At 54.8% G+C, this 23,958-nt stretch overlaps 1 protein-coding gene across 1 annotated transcript in view; it reads left to right on the top strand.

Annotated features, from left to right (window-relative positions):
- Window positions 1-23,958, top strand: part of NRXN2 (neurexin 2) — a 110,452-nt gene that overhangs the window by 84,814 nt on the left and 1,680 nt on the right. Inside the window, 4 exon segments of the mRNA XM_017892995.1 lie at window positions 1,650-1,821; window positions 5,626-5,715; window positions 9,101-9,426; window positions 11,806-11,884. Coding sequence (XP_017748484.1) covers window positions 1,650-1,821; window positions 5,626-5,715; window positions 9,101-9,426; window positions 11,806-11,884 — 667 coding nt within the window.

Genomic DNA, 23,958 nt, shown 5'->3' with positions numbered 1-23,958 from the left:
ACATGGGTCTTCTGAGCCACAGCTGCAAACCTTGTCCCCCAACTTTCTCTGCCAAACCCTAACCCTTGCCCCATCTGTGAGCCACCCCTGCCAACACCCCCAGTGCCACCAAGCCTCTCGGCTCTGCTAGATGCAGGAAGGAGGTGGCAGCTGAATGTTCCACATGTCCAGGTCATGGGGCAGTCTTTCAAGAAGATCCCAAGAGTGTAGTGTGTTTCTATGATGATGGACTGGGTGCCTGAGAGTGTGTGAGCCAGGGGGTCTGAGTGAACCTGTGTGAGCGTCTGTTCCCTGTGGGAGGAGAGCTGAGACCGCATTCAGGAGTGCTGCTGGGAGGTGCAGGGAAATGAAACAGGGGCTCAGGCTTAGTGCCCGGTGGGCCTTCATTGGCTTGGTTAGGTGCCTTTGCTCTTGAAGGTAGGTTGGCCTCAGCAGCCTCTTGGATCATCCCACACCCCTACCTCTTTGAGTCAGGATCTTCTTAGGCTGGTGGGCAAAAAGAGAGAACACTGGCTTTGAAGTCAGACTAGCTGGGGTTCAAATCTGGGCTTCCTTCTCATGAGCTGCAAGATTTTGAGATGTTATTTAACTATGTTGAGCCTCAGTCTCTTTCTTGATGAAATGGGGAGCTATGAGCTTCTTCAGCGGGTTGGTGTGGGGAAGAGAGCATGCATGTACAGTACCCACACAGGGCCTGGCATGATTTAGGTTTCAGTGAAGCCCTCCCTCTCACTCTAGCACCACAGGCAGAACTCTTCCTGGGCTGATCCTGGGTTGCCTTTGCAGGGTGTACCATGGGCCTGGGTCCCAGAGATTGCTTAGGCTCTTTCTCCCCTTCCCCAGGCCTCTGTCCCTGTCTGTACTCTGCCTGTCCTTCCCCAGCCCCTAGCTCCAGTCCCTACCCCAACACCCCCACGATCCCCTTTCTTGGTCAGTCTAGCATAGTTTGTCCATCAACTCTTCTGGTGTCCATCCCACCATACACACAGTCCACACCCCCAACCTCTACCCCCATGGCTGCAGAGGGGCCACCCCCATACTCAGAGCCTGACCTACTTTGGGCCTGAGAGGCTGCCAGGAGAGGCATGCTAATGCCCTGGTGTGGGTGGGAGCACCCTGGGGGCCTGCCTGGTGCAGAGCATACTGGGGAGGAGAGGCTGGAGGCTGGGGACTGGGGAGGGGCTGGGGATCAGACCTTCCTTTGGCAGAGGCCAGCTTCCGTGGACTTATCTGCTGGTCTTGCCTTAGGGAGGCCTCTGCCCTCTATACCCCCAGCTGGTCCCCAGCTTGGCCTAATCACCCCTGTCTGGGCCCAGTGGTCCTTGCACAGAGTAGGTGCTCTATGAATATTTGTGAATATCCAGGACAAACCAAAAGGCAAGAGACAGGAGTGGTTAGTCTAAGGCGCTTCAGGCCCAGGATCTGCACCCCACAGTGTCTGCCCCCACCTCCAGCCTCAGGTTACTCCCTTGCATGTGGGGAAGGGTAGCAAGCCTGCCCACCTCCTCCAGTGGTTGAGACGTGGGAAACGTGACTTGTAAAGCTGTAAAGTGCTGCGGAGCTGGGCTAGTGGTGGCCACAGGAGTAGCCACTGCAAGGGATGAATGGTTGCTCCCTCTGATGGCTGACCTCCACCTCCCTGTCCCCAGGACCAGGGCACCGTGGGGGTGATCTTTAACGTGGGCACGGACGACATTACCATCGACGAGCCCAACGCCATCGTAAGCGACGGCAAATACCACGTAGTGCGCTTCACTCGAAGCGGCGGAAACGCCACCCTGCAGGTGGACAGCTGGCCGGTCAACGAGCGGTACCCGGCAGGTAGGCGGCGCGGGCCCGCGGAGGAGGCGCGGTGGCGGGGCGGGGCGGGGCGGGTGGCGGCCTTTGATATGAGTGCGGCCGCACTGGGGCGGGGCCAAGCGGCTCTGGGGCGGTGCGGGGCTACTGGAGCGATGAAGCTTGCGAGGCGGGACTAAGGCAGGGGCGTGGCTAGGAAAAGTCGGGATTTGTGGGGGCGGGGCGAGACCTTGGTGGTGCGAATGCGCCCCCTATAGGGGAGGGTGCAGGGCTAAGCTGGGAAGGCTGCAAGGCTAGGGTCCTGTTTGGGGGTGGGGGGAGAAGAGGAGGGAGGGTAGAGGTGAGGAGAATCTGATGCGATTGAGGAAAGGCTGAGTTCAGAAATGAGGGCGACAGATGCGGAAACAGGAGAGAAAATCCAGAAGTAACATAAAATGTGTCTTGGCAAGGAGACAGGGCTGTTACCAAGGGCAGAGCCAAGGAAAGAACCAAGGTCCTTATAAAGAGCAAGTCAGAGATCCACTTAGGAGATCTAGCGAAGGAAGAGAAGTAGCCACGGAGACTCAGAGTGAAGGACCCCCAGTGTCCAAGGCAGTGAGGGACATGGTGAAAGGAAGGGAGAGACAAGTGACAACAAAAATGAAACACAGGGTCATGTGCATTCAACAACCTTTGTTGACAACCTATTTAGGCATCAGGGCTTGTGCTAGGTCCTGGGGACTCAGTCCCTGCTTGCAGGGAGCCTTGAGAATGCAAACAGACCAAGTTCAACAGGGTGACAGCTGTGGTGGCCAAGGACAAACCAAGGTCTGAGGAGTGCAGGAGAGGGACAGAGATGAGGACATGGGGGAAATGAGGAGGCAGAGACTGAAAGATGTTGAGGGAGGCAGAGACAGAGCCTCAGAATGAGAGGAAACCGGAGGGGAAGCAATGGAAAGATACGGAGATAGTACTGAACTATATGCAAAGACGAGGAGAGATGCGGAGAGGTAGATGGAGATGCTGACATGCAGGCCCAGGGAGAGAAGAGGTGGACAGAGCCTTGGAAGGGAGCAGAGGAGAGCCCCACCATGGGAGATAAAGAGGGAGGGGAAACAGAAACACTACAGGGAAAACTGCAGAAACACAGAGATGCTGAGATACTGTCTGAGCGACATTGCAGTCAGGGCCTGACTGAGAAGTGGAGTGAGCATCTGCGACCTCCATCACTTTCCCAGGCGGAGAGATAGCCAGGCTGAGGCAGAGAGGCTGCCCCATGCTGACTGCGAGGGGCAGGGGCAAAAGGCCAATGTGTAAACCTTCATGGGCTCACCTACGCTGGAGTAAAGATGCCAGTACAGGCTTATGACACCAGTTATGCAGGCTTGTACCCAGACATTTCTGGAAAGTCCCTGGAGATAAAGAGGCCACGTGGCCCCCTAATACATACAGAGGCTGATGTACACACAGGTCAACCTTAGACATATGGACAACTGCACACATTCATATGGTCAGACAGACACATGAAAAAACAGCTCTGCAGAGGGATGCCAGCCTACATCAAGGCCCTGGGTACATGTAGGGACACTCAAGACCCACCAACCCTCCTACACTAAATTCCACTTACCCTCCACGCCCCGCAACAAGTCAACACTGACAGCTCTGGCTGCGTAGGCATGATCCCTGTGGGCAGCAGACTTCTCTCATTCTCCAATGCACACACACTAGGGCAACCTTTGTAGCAGTGATGACATTGGCCTGTGCTGGACAGGGCTGGGCTCAGAAGCATGAAGGCCTCACCATGTCAAGCCAGGACTTGGATCTAGAGCTTCTCCCCTTGGGGCCCAGCAGGCCACCAGTCAGGATGGAAGAAATATTCCTGCTCTCCTCTCCTCAGGGACCCCTGACTAGGGGTGAGGAAAGGCTGCTGGGTGCCCCATGCCTGTAAAGGGGAGTAACATGAGGGCCTGGTGGTTGCCTTTGTGTACTGAGGGCAGATCCTGAGCAATACCAGCAGGTCAGATCAGCAGTATGCATGGGCCCAGAGAGGGGAGACCCTCTGACTCTTTGAGAGCACAGAGACACAGCCCATGGATTCTGAGTCAGAAGGACCTGGGTTTTAATCCTGGATCTCCCACTGGCAAGTGTGGGACAAGTCATCTAGCCTCTCTGAATCTCAGTTTCTACCTCTGAAAGGTGACAATACTTACCTCATAGCAATACTGTGAGAATGTCATTAAACACTAGAATGACATGGCATAGCAAAGGTGCTCAATAAATAGGCCTTTTGTTAGAATTTTTATAAACTCAGCCTCCCTCCAGGCAGATGTACATTCTTCTCTTCCTTTTGGAGACACACACACAGGATTGAATGATCTGTTTTTAATTTAAACACAAATGTCCTGAATCTATAGGGAAAGCAGAATCTCCTTGCCTCATAAGCACCTAAGGAGGCACCGTCCATACCCATATGAACATGTCATGTGCACCTTCATGGGAGGTGTACATAGGCAGGCCCAGGCCCAGGTCTCTGGGCAGGTAAGCGCAGCTGTGCAGTGAGAGATGACAGGAAAAGCCCCCTGGCCCCACCAGTGTGCACTGAATAGTTTGTCAGTGGCTTAAATGGGAGGAGTGGCCAGATTCTCAATGGAAATCAGTTCCCTTTCCACTGCTGCAGACTGGGATCACCCACAGCTCACAGAGGAGCACAGATCCTCTCAGGCGCACTGATGAACCCCTTTCCACATAGGCTTGTGTGCACACACACATTCACACACATTTTTCCCCTTCCCAGTCTCCAGGGGCTGGAGATTGGTGAGCGGAGAGAGGAACAGGTGGGTATCCCGATGGACAGCCAAGCTTGGAGAAGAGATGAGGGTTGGAACTGGGGGGAGGAGCCTGGAAAAGAAAGGCTGAGGGCCTGGCAGGGTGAGCAAGATAAGGTCCTGAGACAGCAAGGAGAGGAGACTGGGCTCTGAGCAGAAAATGGTCAAGGTGCATTCGGGGCAGAGAAGGGTGCAGAGGAGGGCGGCGGGGGAGTGTCTGCACGGGAGGAAAAAGGGGCCAAAGAGAAGGTGAGAAGGGGAAGGGGGCTGCTAGATGATGATCCAGCTCCCACACCACACCTGTAGTGGCTGCTGGGTAGAATGGGAGCCCTGACCAGGGTGAGGAGGACTTGCAGGGAGTGCAGTGGTGGGGTTGGGAGCAGGAGGGACTTAAGGGGGAAGGTGGTGGTGGGGTCAGGGATGTGGTATGAGGTGGAAATTGAGGGGAAGCTGGGAGTGGAGCACGAAGGCAAAGGGAGTTGAGGTGGCCTGGAGAAGTGGTTTAAATCTCACTGTTCAATGCGCGTGCTGGGTGGCCCCCTAAATGCCGCATAAACCCCGCTTAACCCATCCCTCCCACTTCTAAACCGCCCTCTAAACGCAGGAACCAGCTGGGTCACTGATGCCTCCCACCCCCAACTTAAACCTGCTAAATGCCCCTCCCCTGCCCGCCCCCCCACTTTGGGATGGGGAAGGAAGGGGGCCACAGCAGCTTAACCACAGATAAACCTGTTTAACCTCTGACCTTTGACCTTCCAGCTCCCTTTCTTTTGTGTCCCTTTTCTTCTTTTCTCATCTCTTTTGCTTTGGGTTGCTCCTGCCCCCAGGGTGGGGCTGGCTCTGAACCAGAGCCTAGGGAGGGGGTCGAGGGAGAAGAGGGGCCCAGCGTTTCTTTTTCTCCCTTCCCCTCTTTCTGTGGATGTTGCTGCTTACTCTGAGTCTCCTGAGGATTGCATAATTACTTTTCTAACTCCTTTGGACTTCGCCGCCTGAGAAACCTACTGTCTTTCTAAACTTTTCCAAGGAAACTTTGATAACGAGCGCCTGGCGATTGCTAGACAGAGAATCCCCTACCGGCTTGGTCGAGTAGTAGATGAGTGGCTGCTCGACAAAGGTAATTAACCAGAATTAATTAATTAATTAATTAACTTTAAAAACACTATCTTAAAGGTGCAGAGCTCTCTCTTTCCCCCTCCATGCCTTCACCAACGCCCACCCCCAAGTGAAGGGACAGTTGGCTAGCCAGAATGCTCCCTTCCCCTTTGGAGTCAAGGGTCTGCCTGTGCATTTCAGAGTGGTGGTTTTGGGGTAGGAGTGGGGTTTTTCCTTAGAAGTAGGGGGAGTCTTGTTCTAAACCTGGGATCAACTAGGGTGATCCACAAGATCCCTACCATGGGAGCTCCCCACTGCGATCCCGGCAGTAAATCACAAGCAGCCTGGGAATGCAGGTTGTAGGTAGGTTCCCTCTGCCCAGAATCATCTCGGAGGCTTGGTAAAGGGCCAACGGAGGGCTACAGAGCGTGCAGAGGCAGGAAGCCTTTGGGAAGCAGGAAGGCTGACCTGAGGAGAGTGAGGAAGGCTTCACCAGAGCCATATGAGAAGAGAGAAGAGTGGGGGCCTCAGATCCTACTGGAAGGTCCCCAAAGAGAGTGCTGTGGGGCTGCTGTCTCTGGAACAGGCCCAACTTAGTCCAGAAGGCCTCTAAGAAGTTGAGGAGAGACTAAGGGAGGTGGGGCAGGAGGTAGTGGGCCCACAGGGATTTCTACTCCTGCTTGGCTGATGAGGAAGACCGAGCAAGCCCCTGTGAGGCCCGAGTGTGGTGAGGTGTTGCTGGGTGTGATAGAGAAGGCTTCTTGTCACCAAGGGAAGTTGGGGACCAAGGGCAAATCCATCCCATTCTCTTTTGCGAGGGCGGGGGGGCGAGCTCTGTACCTCTAAGGCTAAACTCTAGGGGGGAAGTAGAACTGTTAAACCTCCACTTAACCAGCTGATAACTGTGCTTTAAATGTCCACTGGGGCCTTCCCCAATTAAAACCCCCAAATGTAACTTCTAGCCCCCCATGCTTGTGGGGCCTAAACCTGCTGATAACCAGATGTGATAAACCCATAACAGGACAAAAAGTTAAAGGGACTGTAACAGACATCGCTAAAACCTACAGCCCCCAGCCACACTGGGCTGCTCTCTCCAGCGGGGTGAACTTTAACCCTTTGAGGAGTTCATTGGCGGATGGGGCCAGGGGCCACAGGGACCAAGTTTGCTAACACTGTGGCTTCCTCTCTATTACCCACCTCCCTCTTCCAGAATCAGAGAGGCCAAGGGAGCAGCCTGGGCTGAGGCTGGGACAACTTGTGACCCCAATAGCAGGGAGAGTTGGACAGGCCCTATTGGGGGGTAGGGGAGGAATTGTGGTTTAGATGAAGGAAAGCCAGGACCCTCCTTCCCCTTCTCCTTAGATCTGACTTTCCTCTTCTAGAAAATAACCGATTGGACTAGAGAGATAGTTCCCAAAGTGTGAAAGAAGGAACTCGCTTTTTTGTGGTCTTAGCCAAGTACTTCCCCTTTCTGAGGCTCAGCTCTCTCCTTGGTAAGATGGGACAGTGATGGTTACTCAGCCCACCTCACAGGCATGTTATGAGGGTGAGAGGAAAGAAACATCAGGAAAGTACCCCAGAACAAGGTCTAGGGATGCTTGGAGGGCATATTTTATTGTTAGCGCCTGACATATGGTAGGTGCTCAATAAATATTTATTGGATGAATCCATTTTCCAGTTCCAAAGCATGTCCTATGAAACAGTCCCATGAGATGCTTCACAATAGAGAGATTTGTGGTAGAACGAGTTTGGGAAGTGCTGAATCCTGTTTCTTCCTCTTGGAGATGCCTATGTGCATTAGTTTAATAAAGACTCTGAGAAGCCCTTGGAGAAAGAAACCTGTTTGATTGTGAAATGTTTGCTTCCCCAACTCATTTGACCACTGTGATCCTTGTCTCCTTTGTTTTCCTCATGATTCTTGTGTCTGGGGATAAACTTGGATGCAGAGGTCTTCCTGAGCCTCTCTGGGTCTGGCATTCCAGGGCCTGTCCCAGAGCTGCCACCACTGGCCCTCTGCCTCTTGGGCTCTTGGCCACTGGTAGTGGGCGTTGCTGGTCCAGGGGCTATACTTGCCTGAGTGGGCAGTGGGAGGGTGCTGGAGGAGGAAGGAAGACTGAGTGGGGGACTGGGGAGACACACCAGTGGCCATCATTGGCTAGATGCTGGAAGGATGTTTGGATGTCCCAGAGGCCTGGGTGTCCCAGAGAACCTGTGTTTCCAAAGAGGTTGTGGGCTTCACAAGTTGGACTCTCCTCAGCCCAGGTTTTGGGGGCAAGGCTTACAGGCACCTAACTCTAAACCAGATCTTTAACGAGGCACTAACCAGAGGCTAACAAGGGCTAAGCCAGGTCTAAAACCCCCAGTGCCAGCAGCTGAAGGTTCCGGGGGAGATGGGGCAATGTAGTAGGCCCTCTGCCCAACCCCTCCCCCCCCAAAAATAAGCAGCACCAAAACCAAAGTTAAATCTAAACTTAAACATAATAAACATCTTTTCTAAAAACCAAACCAAAACAACAAACTCAGAGGGTTAAACCGACCCCCAGATCCACTAAAACAAACAGAACAGCCCAACCCCACCCAGCTGGGAATTCTGAGGTGTCATACTGCTGAGTGTGGGGTGAGATTGGAGCTGGAGCGGGTTATATTGGCTGTCAGTGAGCGAAGCAAGGTCCCTTTAACATTTTCCATTTCTGTGCTTGCATGTCCAGGTGGGGAGGAAGGGCTTGGCTTACCAGGGCCTGGTCTCAGGCAGTGGTGGGCCTTGGCAGTCCGGGAGAAGAGAGGGGATCCTGGCCAAGGGTCAGAAGGCCTGGTCATAGGCGGGAGGTCAGCCTGGGCAGGTTGCTGCTCCCACACACCATCACACTGTCTCACCTCCTTCTCGGTTCTCACACGCACCGACTCCACCTTGGCCTGGCAGCTACCGCCTCTGTCTCTGCCTCTGTGTCTCCTCTATCTGCCTCTTCCAGGGGCTCCATGGCTTCATGGCTCGGGGCTGGACACTGGGGCAGGATGTTTGGGGAAGCACAGGGAGAAGATGGGGATGGACTGAGGGAAGAGGACGAAGAGGGGAGACGGCCTTGGAGCTGGAGAGGAGAGGGAATGGGGAAGGTGGGAAGGCTTGCACACGGTGGGGGGGAGGGGCTGGGCTCGTCTTCCCCAGCCCGTGTGTGCCCTGGGTGCCCTTCCCTTCTGGGGTCCCCACCTGGCTGGGCTAGGGGCTGTGGCTGACAAGGACTTTTCCTTTGGTTGTTTGCCCCTTCCTCATTTCTCCCTGTCCCTTCCTCCCTTACTGGCTTCCTCCTCCATTCCTCTTTCCTCTCCTTGGCTTCCTTCTCTTCTTCCTTCCCTTCCTGGTCTCCCCTCACTGCCTGCCCCTTCTCTGTCACCCCCTCCCCTCCCCCAAGGCCGCCAGCTGACCATCTTCAACAGCCAGGCTGCCATCAAGATCGGGGGCCGGGATCAGGGCCGCCCCTTCCAGGGCCAGGTGTCCGGCCTCTACTACAATGGGCTCAAGGTGCTGGCGCTGGCCGCCGAGAGCGACCCCAATGTGCGGACCGAGGGTCACCTGCGCCTGGTGGGGGAGGGGCCGTCCGTGCTGCTCAGTGCGGAGACCACGGCTACCACCCTGCTGGCTGACATGGCCACCACCATCATGGAGACTACCACCACCATGGCCACTACCACCACGCGCCGGGGCCGCTCCCCCACACTGAGGGACAGCACCACCCAGGTGAGGCCCCACTCTGGCTGGTGGATTAGGGCAGGGATAGGTGGGGATGGAGCTGATATCTGCATAGCTACAGTAGTGGTGCCTAGAGTGAGGGTCCAAGAGGTCTGTTGGGATCCTGGAGGCTGCTGTCTCTGACTTTGTTGCCATGGTGATGGGCAAGGTCACCTTTCAGGAAGTGGCCTTCACCCTAATGACCAGGCATCTCGTGATGTGGGGGTGATCACTATTTCTAGAGGGACCATCCCCAGAGTTGGGGAGGAGTTTGATGGCCCAGTTATATGAGAGAAGACCACCCTACCTAAGAGAGATGAAGTCTGGACTCGGGGTGAGAGTGGGATGGCTCCTTCTGCTTCCCCAGTGAAGGCCATGCCTAGTGTTCTGTGTGGGCAGAGAGTGGGAGATGGATGGTACCAGGCTGGCCTTGCTGTGGGCAGGGGTGACAGCATGGGAGGGCTGGGTGCAGTCACCTGGCATGGGCAGCTGCTCTCCAGAGGCTGGTGGAAGCTAGGAGGAGCCTCTCCTTGTTTTCTGGGTTCCCTGCAGTGGGAAAGCCCTGGCTGCAAGTTCATTGCCTTCACAAGCCCTCTCTATGTGACTGTGAGCAGGCACCACAACTCGGGCAGCTTCAGTGTCCTCTCCGTCTGTGCGTCTGAGGGAGTCTCAGGGCAGACAGTTCCCTGGTGCTCACCCCACCTGCTGATCTGGATGGCCCCAGCTGCCTAGTCCCAGGCTGCCTGCAGCACAGACTGGTGGGGAGGAGGGGCCTTGAAGCACATGGAGCTCACCCCACCTGCTCAGGTGTTTTATGGGTCAGGTCAAGCCCTAGTGATAGGGCAGGACTGGAGGGGCCTGCACACGGGGAATGGGGCTCCGCTGGAGCAGGACTTGCCTGTGTGACTTCCTGAGGCAGCCCAGGCTAGGCTGTTTTCTAGTTGTTGCCTCCAGTGCCTGCTCTGACCTTTAGCACAGGGAGGGCTCACACCTGGCATGAAGGCCTTTTTTGGCCACCCCTTCTCTCCCCATCATCCTGTCTGGCAGCCTGTGGCTGTTAGGCACTCTCTGTCCTTCTAGGGTGAGGGCAGGATCTGGGGGTGGCCATGAGGACGTGCCCCTCCCTCTGTCACCAGTCTGTCTTCAGCTTCTCCTCTGAGGGGTGGGCTCCATGCTTTAAGGCTCCTCCTCCCTGCCAGTGTGTGCTGCAGGAAGCCTGGGACTAGGCTAGGTGGGGCCATCCAGATCAGAGAGACAAGCCTGTACCCACTTCCTCTCTGCCAAGAAAGCTGAGGGGACCTGAAGACTTTGCCCCTAGGGAGCAGGGAGCCCCTTGGGGAAAGGTCTGGGCTGTACCCAAGGCTGGGTACCCACCATGCCCAGTGCCCTTCAAATCGTAGGGGATGAGGGGCCATCTGGTCTCAGTGGGAGGGTGATGGGCAGATCATCCTGGTGGAAGAGAGAGGTGGGGGTCCCAAGAGTCACTGCTATGGTGAGGAAGCCCAAGATGGAGGCTGGTGCTGAGGGGGCAAGAATGCAGAAGGGAGCTGGGTCCTCCAGGCACCACCTTGCCTTTGGGTGAGTGAGGACTGTTGAGTCTGAAGATCAGGGGCTGGGAGGAGGCAGGTTATGACCCTTTCAAGCCTGCTTGTCCTTGTCGTTCAGCCTAGCTCTCTCCTCCCCTTCCTCCAGTTTCTCGGGCTCCTTTCCTGCCTGGACTTTCGGTTTCCCTTCTTGGGTCTCCTCCCTCATACCCCTGGGCACCCCCCTCCTCCTTACACTCACTCATCTTGGGGATTCTCTTTCTTTGCAATCAGTAAGAGAGAAAATGCTGACAAAGTCGACTCCTGTTGTCATGGCAACCACAGCCCTAGTTATTGTGTGCAGCCGGGCTCTCTCAGGCTCCAGGAAAGGAGGTTGGGAAAGAGATGAGGGGTGATGGGTGGTGAAACTGGAGCCAGGAAACCCCTCCAGGGCCTGGTCCTGTTCTGCCTGTGCTGGCCTCTGCAGGCTCCGCCCCGTAGGGCCTTGCCTCCCCAGCACCCCTTCCCTGAGGCATGCTAGACCCTTTTGCCCAGGCCCTGCAGGTCAAAGTCTGGCGTCCACTCTCCTCACTTCCCAGAAATAAAAAGCACCACATGTGCTGTTTCATTGGGCCTCGGAAGCCACGAAAACCTGCAGGGCTGCTATTGGGAAGTTCCCTGTGCATAGGAGGAAGTGGAGGCCTGAGGTCAGCCAGCAAGAGATGGAAGGGCTGGGACTCAGACCAGGCTGGTCAGTCTCAGCCCAGGGGCATCCTGTGTACCACCATGCACCTCAAGTGGCAGCTATGGGATCTGCTGACCTGCCTGGAACCTCTCTTTCCCCACCCCTTCTCTTGCCCCCCAGAACACAGATGACCTCCTGGTGGCTTCTGCTGAGTGTCCAAGTGATGATGAGGACCTGGAGGAGTGTGAGCCCAGTACTGGTGAGTGCCTTTCCCCCCTCCCCTGCCCCGGGGCCCTCTGTGACGCTACTGGGAGGGGGGCGACTGTCCCTGCCACCTGGCCCAAGCCCCAGGGCCTGCTGCCAGGCCTTAGCTTTCCCTGATAGTTCCACCTTGCCTAACATCCTCCCAGTCCCTCAGATGCTCTCTGGCAAGATGCCTTTTGGTTCCCAGCCCCTCAGAGGTAGTGAGGTCCTTAGCCTGGGATCCTGGGGTTGAGAGCCAAGGGGTGCTGGGAGAGAAGGAGGGAGACTTTTCCCTAGAAGATGAGTAACTGCAGCTCCCATGAGTCCCTGGGGTGGGGGAGGGTGAACATGGCTTAGGAACTACAACTCCCATCAGTTCTTGGGTCCAGAATCACAACTCCCGCCTGCTCCTGAGGCCTAGTGCTCTCTAGGCCACTAGTAGAGGAGATCTCTCCTGGATCCTGGGCCTTCCTCTTTTCCTGGGTGTTGGGAGGTGTCCTGTGCTCTTGTCTGAAGGGTTCCCAGAGTGGACACTGCCAGGACTGCCAGGGCAAGGTGAGGCAGTTACTACACAGTGACTGCTCTGAATCTGATAGTGTGCTGGGTGGGAAGTCCCCTCTAGACTAGACTTGTGGTCTCCTGGGGAAGATTAGGGCCTGAGGTCTGGCCCAGATCCTAGTTGGGGAGCTGCTGTAGGAGGAGAGCAGGGCTGGGAGGGAAGGCTTTCCAGGGCCTGGGGCACTGGGGCCAGGGAGTGCTTTCTAGGCCTCTGCTTGATACTTCTTGCTGGAGCCAAGAATGCAGCCACAGAGAGAGACCAGGCTGGCAAAGCGGGGGTGGCCTTGAGTACTGCTTGAGAAGTGTGGGGTGTGGAGTGGTGCAGCGAGTGCCAAGGCTGCTCATTTGAGCAGGTTGGGGGTGGCCGGGAGCAGCTGGGGGAGGGTGGGATACTTGAGGCTGGCAGAGGGAACAGAGAAAGGACTGGATGTGGCCAGATTTCCCAGTGGAGGAGCGTGGGCCTTGGTGGCTGCCAGATGAGTCTGTGGGAGTGGAGGGCCACCCACATTTCTCACTTGGGCTGCTGGAGACTTCTCCCCATTACCTTGCAATGGGTTGCACCTGGGTTGTTGGTACCAGAAGGCTGGAGGTTGGGGCAGGTGCTTGTGGGGTTGGGGGAGATGACGTGGTCAGAAGGTGGGCAGTATGCCCTGGGTATATCCTGTGAATCTGGCCTGGGGCCTCCCAGCTCCAGAAAAGACATTCAGGCTGAGGGTGGGCCACGATCTTGGAAGGAGTGTGGTTAGAGCATGGCCTGTGGAGCCTTGGGGCAGAGGCTCAGCTTCAAAAACCAAGGGCAGAGGGTTTCTGGGGCACAAGCCCCCAGATCCAGAGACTGAAGCCCAGTTGCCCTCCATGTCCTCCGAGTAGGCTAGAGCTGAGAGGGGTTATTCCCATGGGCCCGGGCGCAGGGACCTTCAGGGGAGCTGCCAGCTGCTGGGCCAGAAAGGCCTTCCCTTCCATATCCCAGGGCCTGTGCTTTCTGGGACAGATGCCTTCCTCTCTAGGAGGCCCCTCTGCTGAGTGCTGCCACTTCTTCCCCCAGGGCGATCTTGGCTCAAGGATGCACACTTCAATGCCTCCATTGCTTTGGGGGGCTCTGGGCATCTGACAGCTTCAACACACAGCACACCCTGCCCTGCTTTACTGCTTTGAGCTCTAGGCACTTATTGGTGACTCCTGTGGCCAACACAGCACTGCTAGCCCAGGCCTGCTGGAAGTGGCTGTGATGAGTGGCCCCATGAAAGCTCTGGGATGGGGCTCTGTGGACAATGGTCTTTGAGGGTCCTGAGGAAAGGGCACTGAGTGGCATTACCACATGTGTTCATACACAGGTGCCCATGTTCACACACTCTGGGACAGGAACTCCTGGGTAAGAGGAGGAGTCTCTGCTTTCCCTGCACCCTGCAGAGGGGTATCTGGGGCCAGATGGTCACCACGTAGGGACATGCAGTACACACTGGACCCCACCTGGGCCATACTTTGTCCACCCAAGTTCTAGCCTCCCAGCCCTGGCTTGGAGTCTAGTCAAGGGCCTGGGTCTGATGCTGAATGGGTGTATTGGTGGTCTGAACTCTTTTAGGCTGCATTAGGGCAGAGGGTGAGGAGGAGTTGAAGCAGGTGGGTCAGCTGGTTCCCAGTCAGGGATCTGTGAGGTCACTGACTATTGAGCCACCCTCTTGGGAAAAGGGACAAGTAGAGGATGAAGGGTGGAGGAGGTCTAGAAGTCTGGGATAGGGAGGGACTGGTAGCCGTTCCAGCAGCCAGCTTTAAAAATAGGGCCAGGAGGGAGGGCAGAGTGCACTCTGGAATGCCCAGAGGAAACTGCCAGAAGCCACAGCCTCTCCCCCAAGCCTGCATCGCACATGCTTACATGTCCACATTTGTACCACAGTGAAAGGTTTAACGATGGATCCTCATCATCCCAATGGGAGGCCAGGCAAGGACCAAAATGACTCCAGGGTCTCCCAGGCTGGTGTAGACCATGCCATGCCATCCAGATCCTCTCCAGCCAGTCTCTCCCAGGCCCCAGTGCAAGGAGGCTTTTCTCCAGCAGATGGCCAGGCCTCCCTTGGCTCCAGTGTCAGAGGTGGGGGCAGCCTGGCAGGAGACCCCATGGTGTTTTACCTCTCCTACCTTGCAGATCCCCATCCCTGTGTCTAGGATCATTCCTGCTCGCTCACCTTTCCACCGTTTTCCTAACCTGGGCTCCTCCACAGACCCTGGCCCATACTTTCTCCCTTGTTTAGTGAGACCATCATCTACATGGTTATTTTAGCTGAGGTTGGCTTTTGAATGGGAGTGTCTTTAGTGGGGCATGCACCATTAGTAATGTGACCCACTGCTAGTTGTCTCAGCTGGCCCAACCCACACATTGTGTTCTGGGCCTGGCCCCTGAGGGGATCTGACTTTGCACAACCTGAGACATATAGGGAAGAGAAGAAGGCCACATACAGGCTTCAGACCCACAAGAGGCAGTGTCTGTATGCACATGTATGAACCAGAGGCACACACACATACAGCCCTGCACATACAATTTACAGACCCACCAGCAAAGCTCACATGGCCCACTTCCACACACACACACACACACACACACACAACATTCAACCTAGAAGAGCACACACTATTATCCTTGGCCAACAGAAGGGCGCCACACATGCTTAGAACTCCAAGAGACATGGTGTGTTTCTAGCCTTCTGAATGGTCCATACACACAGAATACACACCTGTTTGAGAACTCACAGCTTCAAACTCATGCACACATGCACAGCCTAATGGGAAAGCACACCCACATGTACTCAGAGCTACCAAACTCTTTGGTGTGCGTGCTTAGAGCTCCAGGAAATTACCCACAGAGGCACCTCAGATGCACACGTTGTTGTACCTACTCAGCTCCCAGAGGTTCACCACTTTGCATGTGTGCTTTCAGTTGCACCAAGGCACACACACACATTGTGTGTCTCAAACTTTACCAAGCGCCACTTGAACTGTGTTCTGAGCTATGTGTACTTGCATGTTCAAACCCACTGAGGCACACCTCACACACTATCTACTGACAGGCCATGCTGAATGTTCAGAATCCACCACACACATGCTTCGACCCAAGAGACAAGACGTGCATATTGCAGAACACTCAGGGGACCACACATCTGTGTTCAGACCTGAGTGTGTGTGTGTGTATGTGCTTAGCCTAGCTAAGGACATATACTTGTGACACACCCTTGGACTCACAGATTATACCATCTGTGCCTCAAGCTCAGTGGCCACCCGTGTACAGATCCACCTGTGTAACACACAACAGGTTGCTTAGACACAGAATCCTACACCCATGTTCAGACAGCAGATGTTCACATGTGTTCAGAAACTGCCCAGAGGCATGTAAGGCATGTTTCAGATTCAGCAAGTAAGCAGTGTGCTTAGACCCACCCATAATGCCCACATGTGTGCCCACATGCACTCACAGAAAATGCATAATTCTATGACCAGGCTCACAGAGGTACATGTGTGTTATAACCACCATTGATGCACACATACATATCTGCCAGAGGGGTGTTACTCATGCACCAAACATGTGCATCCAACCCCCAGATGCCGACATATTACACAAAGTGCACCTGGATAAGACTCACAAGAAGTTCAGGTGTGCCACATTCTTCAGAGGCAGGCCTGTGTGCTCAACCTCAGGGGTCTACATACAACACACAATTTGTTCGGCTTCACAGAACCTGCCCACCTCTCCCCACCAAGCCCACCCCAATAGAAAGCTTTCATATTTCCATGCACAACTCATGTGCCGAGTGCCAACAGTAGTGTACACACACACACACATGGCTCACCTGCTGAAAACATACATAACTGGTTCACACTCACTTGGAAGAATTACATTAGGTATACACTACACAGACGTGCAAAGGTCATGTGCTTCAGACCTGTACAGAGGTGTTAAAAAACACACACACACACTCTCGGGCCTCCATTTAGCCCACACAGGTGCAGGCTGCACTTCTTGTCGCTCCAAGGCTACCCATGCAGTGGCACCACAGGAAGGGCCACACACCATATCCTCAGACCTGTTAGCATGCACACATGTTCAGACATAGTACAAGGGCATGCCTGTATGCCTTGTGTGGCTTCCCACTCAGGCAAGTACGCAGTTGTTTTAGACCCACAAAAGCACACACAACACACATGTATATTCAGATTCACCCAGGTCTACATATTGCTCAAGACCCACAGAAAGCAGCCTTCTGCACTTACTCCATGCAAGCATCCCTCCTGAGGCATTGCCCTCATGCACACATAAATGAGACCCTCAGAGGCACATGCAGGCTTAACTCCACAGAGTCACAGACACATTTGCCCAGACCGGTAGAACCACAGTGTGTTCAGATTCCAAGAGGGTCTCAAAGTAGCACTAGTTGCTATAATAGACAACATCTATTGGTTTAACACATAGACATGTATTTCTCATTCACCTAAGTTGTAAACAAGTGTTCCTGATTGGTGGGCCACTCTTTTCCAAGTGATGACTCAGGGCTTGGTCCCTCTCCATCTTGTGGCTGCACCATCTTCAACAGGTGACTTCCTGAGTTGCAGTGGCATGGAGTTGTGGAGTGGAAGATTTTATGGGCCAGCTGTAGGAGAGGCTCCCAGGCTCCTGCCCACATTCTGTTGCCTGGAGCTCAGTCATGGGGCCCAACCTAACTTTAAGGAAGGCTGTGAGGTGTGGCCTTGCTGTGCCCTCAGGAGGAAGCAGAAACAGGTCTGGGGCCCAACTAGTGAATGATTTGTCACTGGCTTGCCTGTGGGTCATCAAGGATCCATGTCACTCTTCCTCACCTCCAGGACACACCTACCCCTCCCCAGGAGACCACCCAAAGTCCCAACCATTAGGGCATTCATCTCAAAGCTGATGATGTCTGGGAGATGGTGGCTCTCCACATCCGGTCAAGACCTGGCTCCTCTGGAATGGGGACCCATATGTGATCCAGATACCCAAGAACTAAATGGATCATTTATCTCACTGCTCCCACAGCCCAACACACACCCAGAATACTGTGGTGTGGGGCAGAGTCGACAACCGTAATACAATCTCCCATACAAAAAAGGGAAAAATGCAAGACACACAGCAGCCTAGATTCACACAGGCCAATGTGTGCTCCTAGCGCTGAGGAAATCCAGCAGGCAGGCAGGCCAGGCGCTCTGCCCCTGCAGTAGGGGAAATTTCTTCATTAAACCCTGGAAGAGACTCTGCTCTCCGGGGGAGACTCCCCTCTCCTTTGTCTGGGGTCCCTGGCTCTCCCCTCTGGGAAGTTCCTCCTGGTCCTCCCATAGGTGTTGTCTGAAGTGGGTGTTGGGAACAATGTCCTCCTTGGGGGTGCTGTAGCATGATAGCCTACCCCTGCTCATGCAGATTTGGGGCCCAAGGGTGGTTTAAGGTTCAAAGTAACCATACCTAGACACAGTTCTCAAGCCTCACTTATTTCCGTGTTGCTCCGCCCCCATGCCTCTTTCTCTTCATACAGTGGTGACTGTCTTGAGGACATTTGAAACAATAGGTGGGAGGTTGGCTGGGGGGCAACCCCTAAATCTGATCCTTGAGCAAGGCTGAGTGTTCTTATTGGGTGAGGGTGAGAAGCTTTACTGCACCATTGTCCCTCAAAGCCTTTTCACTTTTCTCTCTTACTGTTTGGAAGCAGTGGCCTCTTCTGACTCTTGTGGGATACAGAATTCTGGGCTGTCTGTATTCTTTTCACTTCTGCTTGCAAATCAGCCAATTCTTGCTTCCTCATACTCCTTGCCTCCTTGGTCTCCTTCTTGTACTATGCCACTAAAAGCAGAAAGTAGAAGCCTCATGGTCACTGGCCTTTCCCAGCCCTTTCCCTCAGTGCCCAGAGTCCACAGGCAGTGCCTACCCTTCAGGTCCTCATGAGCAACGGTGCGCACCACATGCTTCACCACTGCATTACGTGGGTTTCATCTTCCCAGCCTCCACGCCTTGGATTGTCACGAGTGCCTTCTCAGGTTTGTGTTATCGTGACATCCATTTCTGGTTCCAGTGTCTATATTAGTTAAAGTAACATTTGTTTCTGTAACAGATAAGCCCCGGATCTCCGTAGCTAATTCAAGAGGCGTTTCTCACTCAGGTGCACCCTACCTGGGTGTGGCTGATCAGCAGGTGGCTGTGCTGCAAAGAGTGCTTTAGGAATCCACACTCCTCCCATCTGTGGCGTCTCCATTTTCAACCTGTGGTTTCCAACATCACTGTAGGAGAAGGAGCATGGAAGGTGGCACCAGGAGGCTGCTGGGGCACTGGTATGGGCAGTGCCCACTACTCAGTCACACACCAGGCCTACTCACAAGGAATGTCGAGAAATGTAGTCTTACTGCCCAGGAGAAGGGAAAATGAGTTTGGTGAAGGATGCGTTCCCTGGGGTGCACTGCTGGTGCTCGGATGCCGTGGTGCACTCTCATGTTCTGGGGCACGTTCATATATGCACATGTGCACATAGAACTCAGACCCAGGTTCAGTGGCCGGCAGGCACATGCCAGAGCCAGAGGTCCACGCACTGACATGCACACGCTCATGCTCAGATCCATCTAGGTTCACGTACATGCATGTACACATGTGCTTGGGGCACAGAAACACAGATCCTCTGTGTGTGTGTGCGTGTGCATATGCCACAATGTACCATTTTTTTCTTACCTTGAAATACCCTGGCCTCTGCCCTTGCTGTACTGGTGCTTGTGGGTGGTAGAGGGCACCTTCCTTCAGGGCACCATACACAGTGGCACAGATTGCTCTCTGCTCGCACAGGTGAGTAGGGGCTGACATCCGCCCAGAGCTCTGCTTGCCCAGCCGTGTGTCCTGGGCACCAGAACAGGACCGTCCACTGAGAGGAAGAATGGTTTTTCCAATATTGCATGAAGGTACTGTTTGTGAAGTCATGTACCACAGGGTCACGTCCGCATAGAACTGTCTTTTCTAACCCCCGTGAAATGCCATGTAGGCTGGTGGCTTTCTTGTCCCTCACAGCCTGGGCAGGGCCTCCAGCTCACTGCTTAGTCTCAGACATGCTCAACCTCAATTCTAGACTCCCCTTTGGGGGTGGGCACACCTTACTTGGGTGAGAATGGGGTTCTTGGGTAGATTTCCAGGCAGGAGCCTTCTGTTCCCTAAGGGCAGAAGGGGCTAAGTTTGTTGGGCCGGCAGCCCCCAGAGGAAGGAGAGTTGAGGAGGAAGGGGAGATCAGGAATGGCTGGTGGTCTCCCTGATCAGGGATGGCATTCTCTAGTAAGTGGGACCCACATGCATTGAAATTCAGCTTTTCTTAGGATGCAGAGGAGTGTTGGGTGGGCGGGTGGTGTCTGTGGTAAGTATGCACCTGTGAGTATTTTCCAAATGCCACAGCTGCCTGAAATTGGGGAGAGGCAGGAGGCTGCCTGGGGTCCTACCAAACTCCACTGACTCCTAGGAGCACCCCATTCCAGGATGCATCCTTGGTGTAGAGCTGGACCATGAGTCATTGTGAGTCTGCACCCACAAGGCCCAGCAGCACAGGCAGCAGTGGGGCTTTTGGCAGGGAGGAGTCTCTGAGGATTCTGGTCCTCCCCTCCTCCAGGTCCTGCCAACTCCTCGCCAGGACAGCCTCTTCTGATCCTTCCTGAACTGGTGTATGATCCGGGAAAGCCCAGCACCCTAGGTTAGGTGACTTGACTGCCCCCAGAGCCTAGGCCGGGTTGAGTGAGCCCAGGGAAGGAAGTCCTCATGCGTTCTCATGGGTTCTCCAGAGCCCTTTATCTTGTGGAGAGGAAGTGGGGTGTGGGACACTGGGAGGAAATGGAGAGGAAGCCATGTGGAAGACAGAAGCTACCATGAGAAGGGGGCATCAAGGGGGCGTCATGGCAGTGTGGAGGGTGTGGGTGAGGGGAGGACACCTTAGGAGATGGTACAGTCAAAGCCTTGGGCAGAGAAACCCCAGAGGAGCTGCGGATGCAGGGACAGGACTGGGACCCAGATATGGAGACCAGGAAGCAGCTGGGGTTGGAGGAGCAAGAGGTCAATGTGAGCAGGCCTGGGAGGAGTCTGGGGGCAGAGGAAGGCTGCAGAAGGGTGACCCGAGGAGCCTGTGTGTCCCAAGGGCTTAGCTAGGGCAAATGGTTGTAGGGGGCTCAGGCTGGGTAAGACTTGTCTGTGGTCCAAGACCTGAAGCCCCCCATGCCCTAGCCTGACTGGGGGACAGCAGGTTGGTAGAGAGCTGAGCTCTGTGCCCTGATCAGCCTGTCAGCCCCTCTAGGGCAGGATGTGGCCTCAGCAAGGACCTCCTGGTCTGGTCCTGTGCCCTGGGCCTGGCACTTTGCTGGGGCCCCAACTATGGCCAGCCAGCTTAGGCCAAACCTTGATGCTGGGGTTTCCAGCAGCAGCTGGTGGCCCAGTCTAAGATGGAAGGTGGCGAGCTGGGGTAGGAGATGGTTTGTAGAGAAAGGCTCCTGCCAGGCTGAGCTCTCCACAATGCCTGCTGCCTAAGAGGGTGGAGGGGGTGGGGTGTTTAGAACTCTGCTGCTCTGGCCTGTGAGAGAGACACCCACTCCCTTCCCTAGATACCTAGCCTGGCCTGGCTCAGAGGAAATGCCTGAGGAATATTGCTCCCTTTCCCCTGGAAAAGTATAATGAGCCCCAACTCTGTGCCAGGCCCACTGCCGTTGGCCCTTCCCTGGCAGTGAGTACAAAGCCATGCCTCCAGGACAGAATTGGGGTATGGTGTCAGAGGCACTCAGGCAGGGAGCATCCTCTGCCTGGAAGAGGAGGTGTTTGACCAGACTCTGAGATGTCAGCAGGGAAAAGTGTTCTGAATAGAAGACAAAGGTCAGGTAGAGGGCTGGTGGTATGGACCAGCAGGAAGGACCCCAGAGGCACTCAGGGTTCACGCGGGGAGGGGAATCCTGCCATGATTGGGCCCAGGTTACCACCGCTCGAGGGGCTGCCAACCCTTCTGAGAGCTGACAGCTGAGTTTGCCCCTTACCTGGGGACCAGGGTGCTGGCTTTCCTCGCCTGGGTCCCAGGTGGGTACAGGAAGACATACTTGTTCATCCAAAGGCTAGAGGTCCCACGAGAGCCAAGCCTTGGCCTCATCCTGGGCCTGGAGCCCAATACCCCAGTTTTATAGATGAGGAAACTGAGGCCCAGAGACTGGAAGAAAGTTGCCCACAGTCACACAGGAACTCAGTGACAGAACAGGTGTTCTGTTATCCAAGTTCACATCCAAGCCAAGAGTCAAGTAGTCCCAAGAGATTCCTGGAGACATTGGGAGGATGACTTAGGCTTTCTTGGGCTCCTTATGAGATCTAACCCTTCCCCAGCCTCACTTACCTTGCCGGGCACCTACACCTGGTGACCTTGGGAAGTCCTGCCCACCCAGGCCTCAGCATTCTTATCCATAATGAGCTGGGATCGGATAGTCCCAGCTCCACAAAACATGCTGCTTTGCTCTTAGCTCAAAGTTTTTCACTGTGACTGAGCCTTTGGAGGGCCAGGAGCCCTGGGGTTTCAAAATCTAGGGTGTAGGTGAGCCCCTGGCCAGGGGAGATTGGAGTCTGGTTGGAAGAGCAGCCTGGGGAGCTCAGCAAGGCTTCAAGTTCAATGGAAAGGTCTTGGCTACAGGCTGGCTTGTGTGGGCAAGAACAGCTCTGCGACATTACTGGAGCTTGTGATCTGAAGGTTGGCAACAGTGTTTGAACTCGGCGCAGAGGTAGAGGGCTGTGGGTGGGTGGGGAGCAGGAGAAGACAACCAAGATGTGAAGGTGGAATGTGGCTGGTCTGGCTGCAGTGGGGCTGAAGTGGGGCAGGTGGGACCTGGCAGTGGGGGCCCCGGGGTGCTTTTCCACCAAGAGGCTGAGGGGCTTCTGGGCACGATCTAGGAAGACCACACCCTGCAGAGACCAGCAAGAGGCACTCAGATGTTGGCAGGGCTTAGGCTCTGCTGGAGAGCCAGAGAGGAAACCTCCAGCCCTTGTAAGGCCCAGAGGTGCCCCTGCAAGAGGAGCAAGTCCTCCCACCAGCCACCTAGAGCCAGCCCCAGCTCCCTTCTACCCCAAACCAGGAGGTTGCACTATTTTGCTTTGAGAGGAGGCCCAGGAGGCTGATGGGAGTCACAGTTATTGACCTAGTGGCTGATGGGAATTGTGGTCTGCACTCCTCCAAGGACCGATGGGAGTTATAGTTCTCACCTTTTGGGGGCTGATGGGAATTGCAGTTTCTGCCCACGGGACTCCAGTTATAAGACCTAGAGATGGGGAGACCCATTCTCCCCTCACAAAGCCCTCCCCACTCATTCCCATGGGCCCTATTTAGCAGGTGCTTCCCTCCCAGATGGCTGTGTATGTATTTTCTTTTCTTTTTTTGCTTTCTTCTTCTTTCCGTTGTTTTATTATTGTTTTAACAATAATAAGAGGGCCAGAGGCAGTCAAGCCCTGGCCAGGTCCTGGCGGCCCATGGGGGTTCTGGGGAGGGGGAGGGGGGAAGTCAGTGGGGGTCAGAGGTGGAGGGTGAAGAACAAGAAAGTTGGGGAGTTAGGCTTAGCTCAGGAACCATGTGTCCCTGCCCACTTCCCTCACTCCTTCCTTGTCCCTCCCCACCTCCCTGCCTCTACATGGCTTCTCCCTACCCCTCCCGGAGTCCTATGGGACAGGACTCTGCTCCAATGCATCCGACTCCTCCCTGCCCACTCTTCCTCATGGGCCACCTCACCTCCCACTTTCGATGTCTCCCCTCCCATGGCCACCCTGCAATTAGCCTTCCAAGCCCCCTCCCATGGCCGTCCCCTCCCAAGACCTCTCACCCATGTAGCAATCCCTACATGGCTGCCTGTCATGTCTCTACTCTCCAAGCCCTCCTGCCCACTGTTCCTCCCTCCCCCATATGCTGACACCAAGTGGTGGAAACCGCCCCTCAGCCCCAGCCTGCCCTGTGCAGAGTTCAGCTTTGTGTTGAATGAGGGGGAGAGGGACAAGTGAGGGCGGAGAGAGTTCAGGAGGAGGCAGGATGTGCAGGGAGCGGAGAGTGAGGGAGGGAGATACCAAACAGATAGACAGAAAACGTTGTACGGAAAAGTTGTTTTTTCTTATTTTTTCCGGGAGAACCCGCTTACACAGCTCTGTTTGTAATTTTTTTCTTCATGCTAAAATCACACGGCCTATTTGTTGATGTAAGTTGCCTGAATTCCGTGGTATGCTATCTTCTTTTTTAAAAACAAAAGCAAAAAAAGAGAAAAATCTAGAAAAAAAAAAACCCTAAAAGATACTGTTGTTAGGTTTGTTTAAATGCTGCTGTTGTATCTGTTTTTAAAGCCTTAAACCAGTAGAGTTTTTTTTTCTGTTTCTTTTCAATTTCCTTTCCTTTCTGTTTCTTTTGATTTCTTAAGACAAACAAAAGACCAAAACCCAGAGTGTCACAGAGCCCGTGCGTGGGGTGCCCAGGGCATCTGAGCCGCTGCCCGCTTAAAGCGCAGTGCTCGGCCGGCTGGCGGGCG

This window comes from Rhinopithecus bieti, unplaced genomic scaffold (assembly GCF_001698545.2).
Source record: "Rhinopithecus bieti isolate Rb0 unplaced genomic scaffold, ASM169854v2 scaffold_1017, whole genome shotgun sequence".
NCBI lineage: Eukaryota > Metazoa > Chordata > Mammalia > Primates > Cercopithecidae > Rhinopithecus > Rhinopithecus bieti.
The sequence above is the reverse complement of the archived record's forward strand: the minus strand, read 5'-3'. Positions and strand labels throughout refer to the sequence as shown.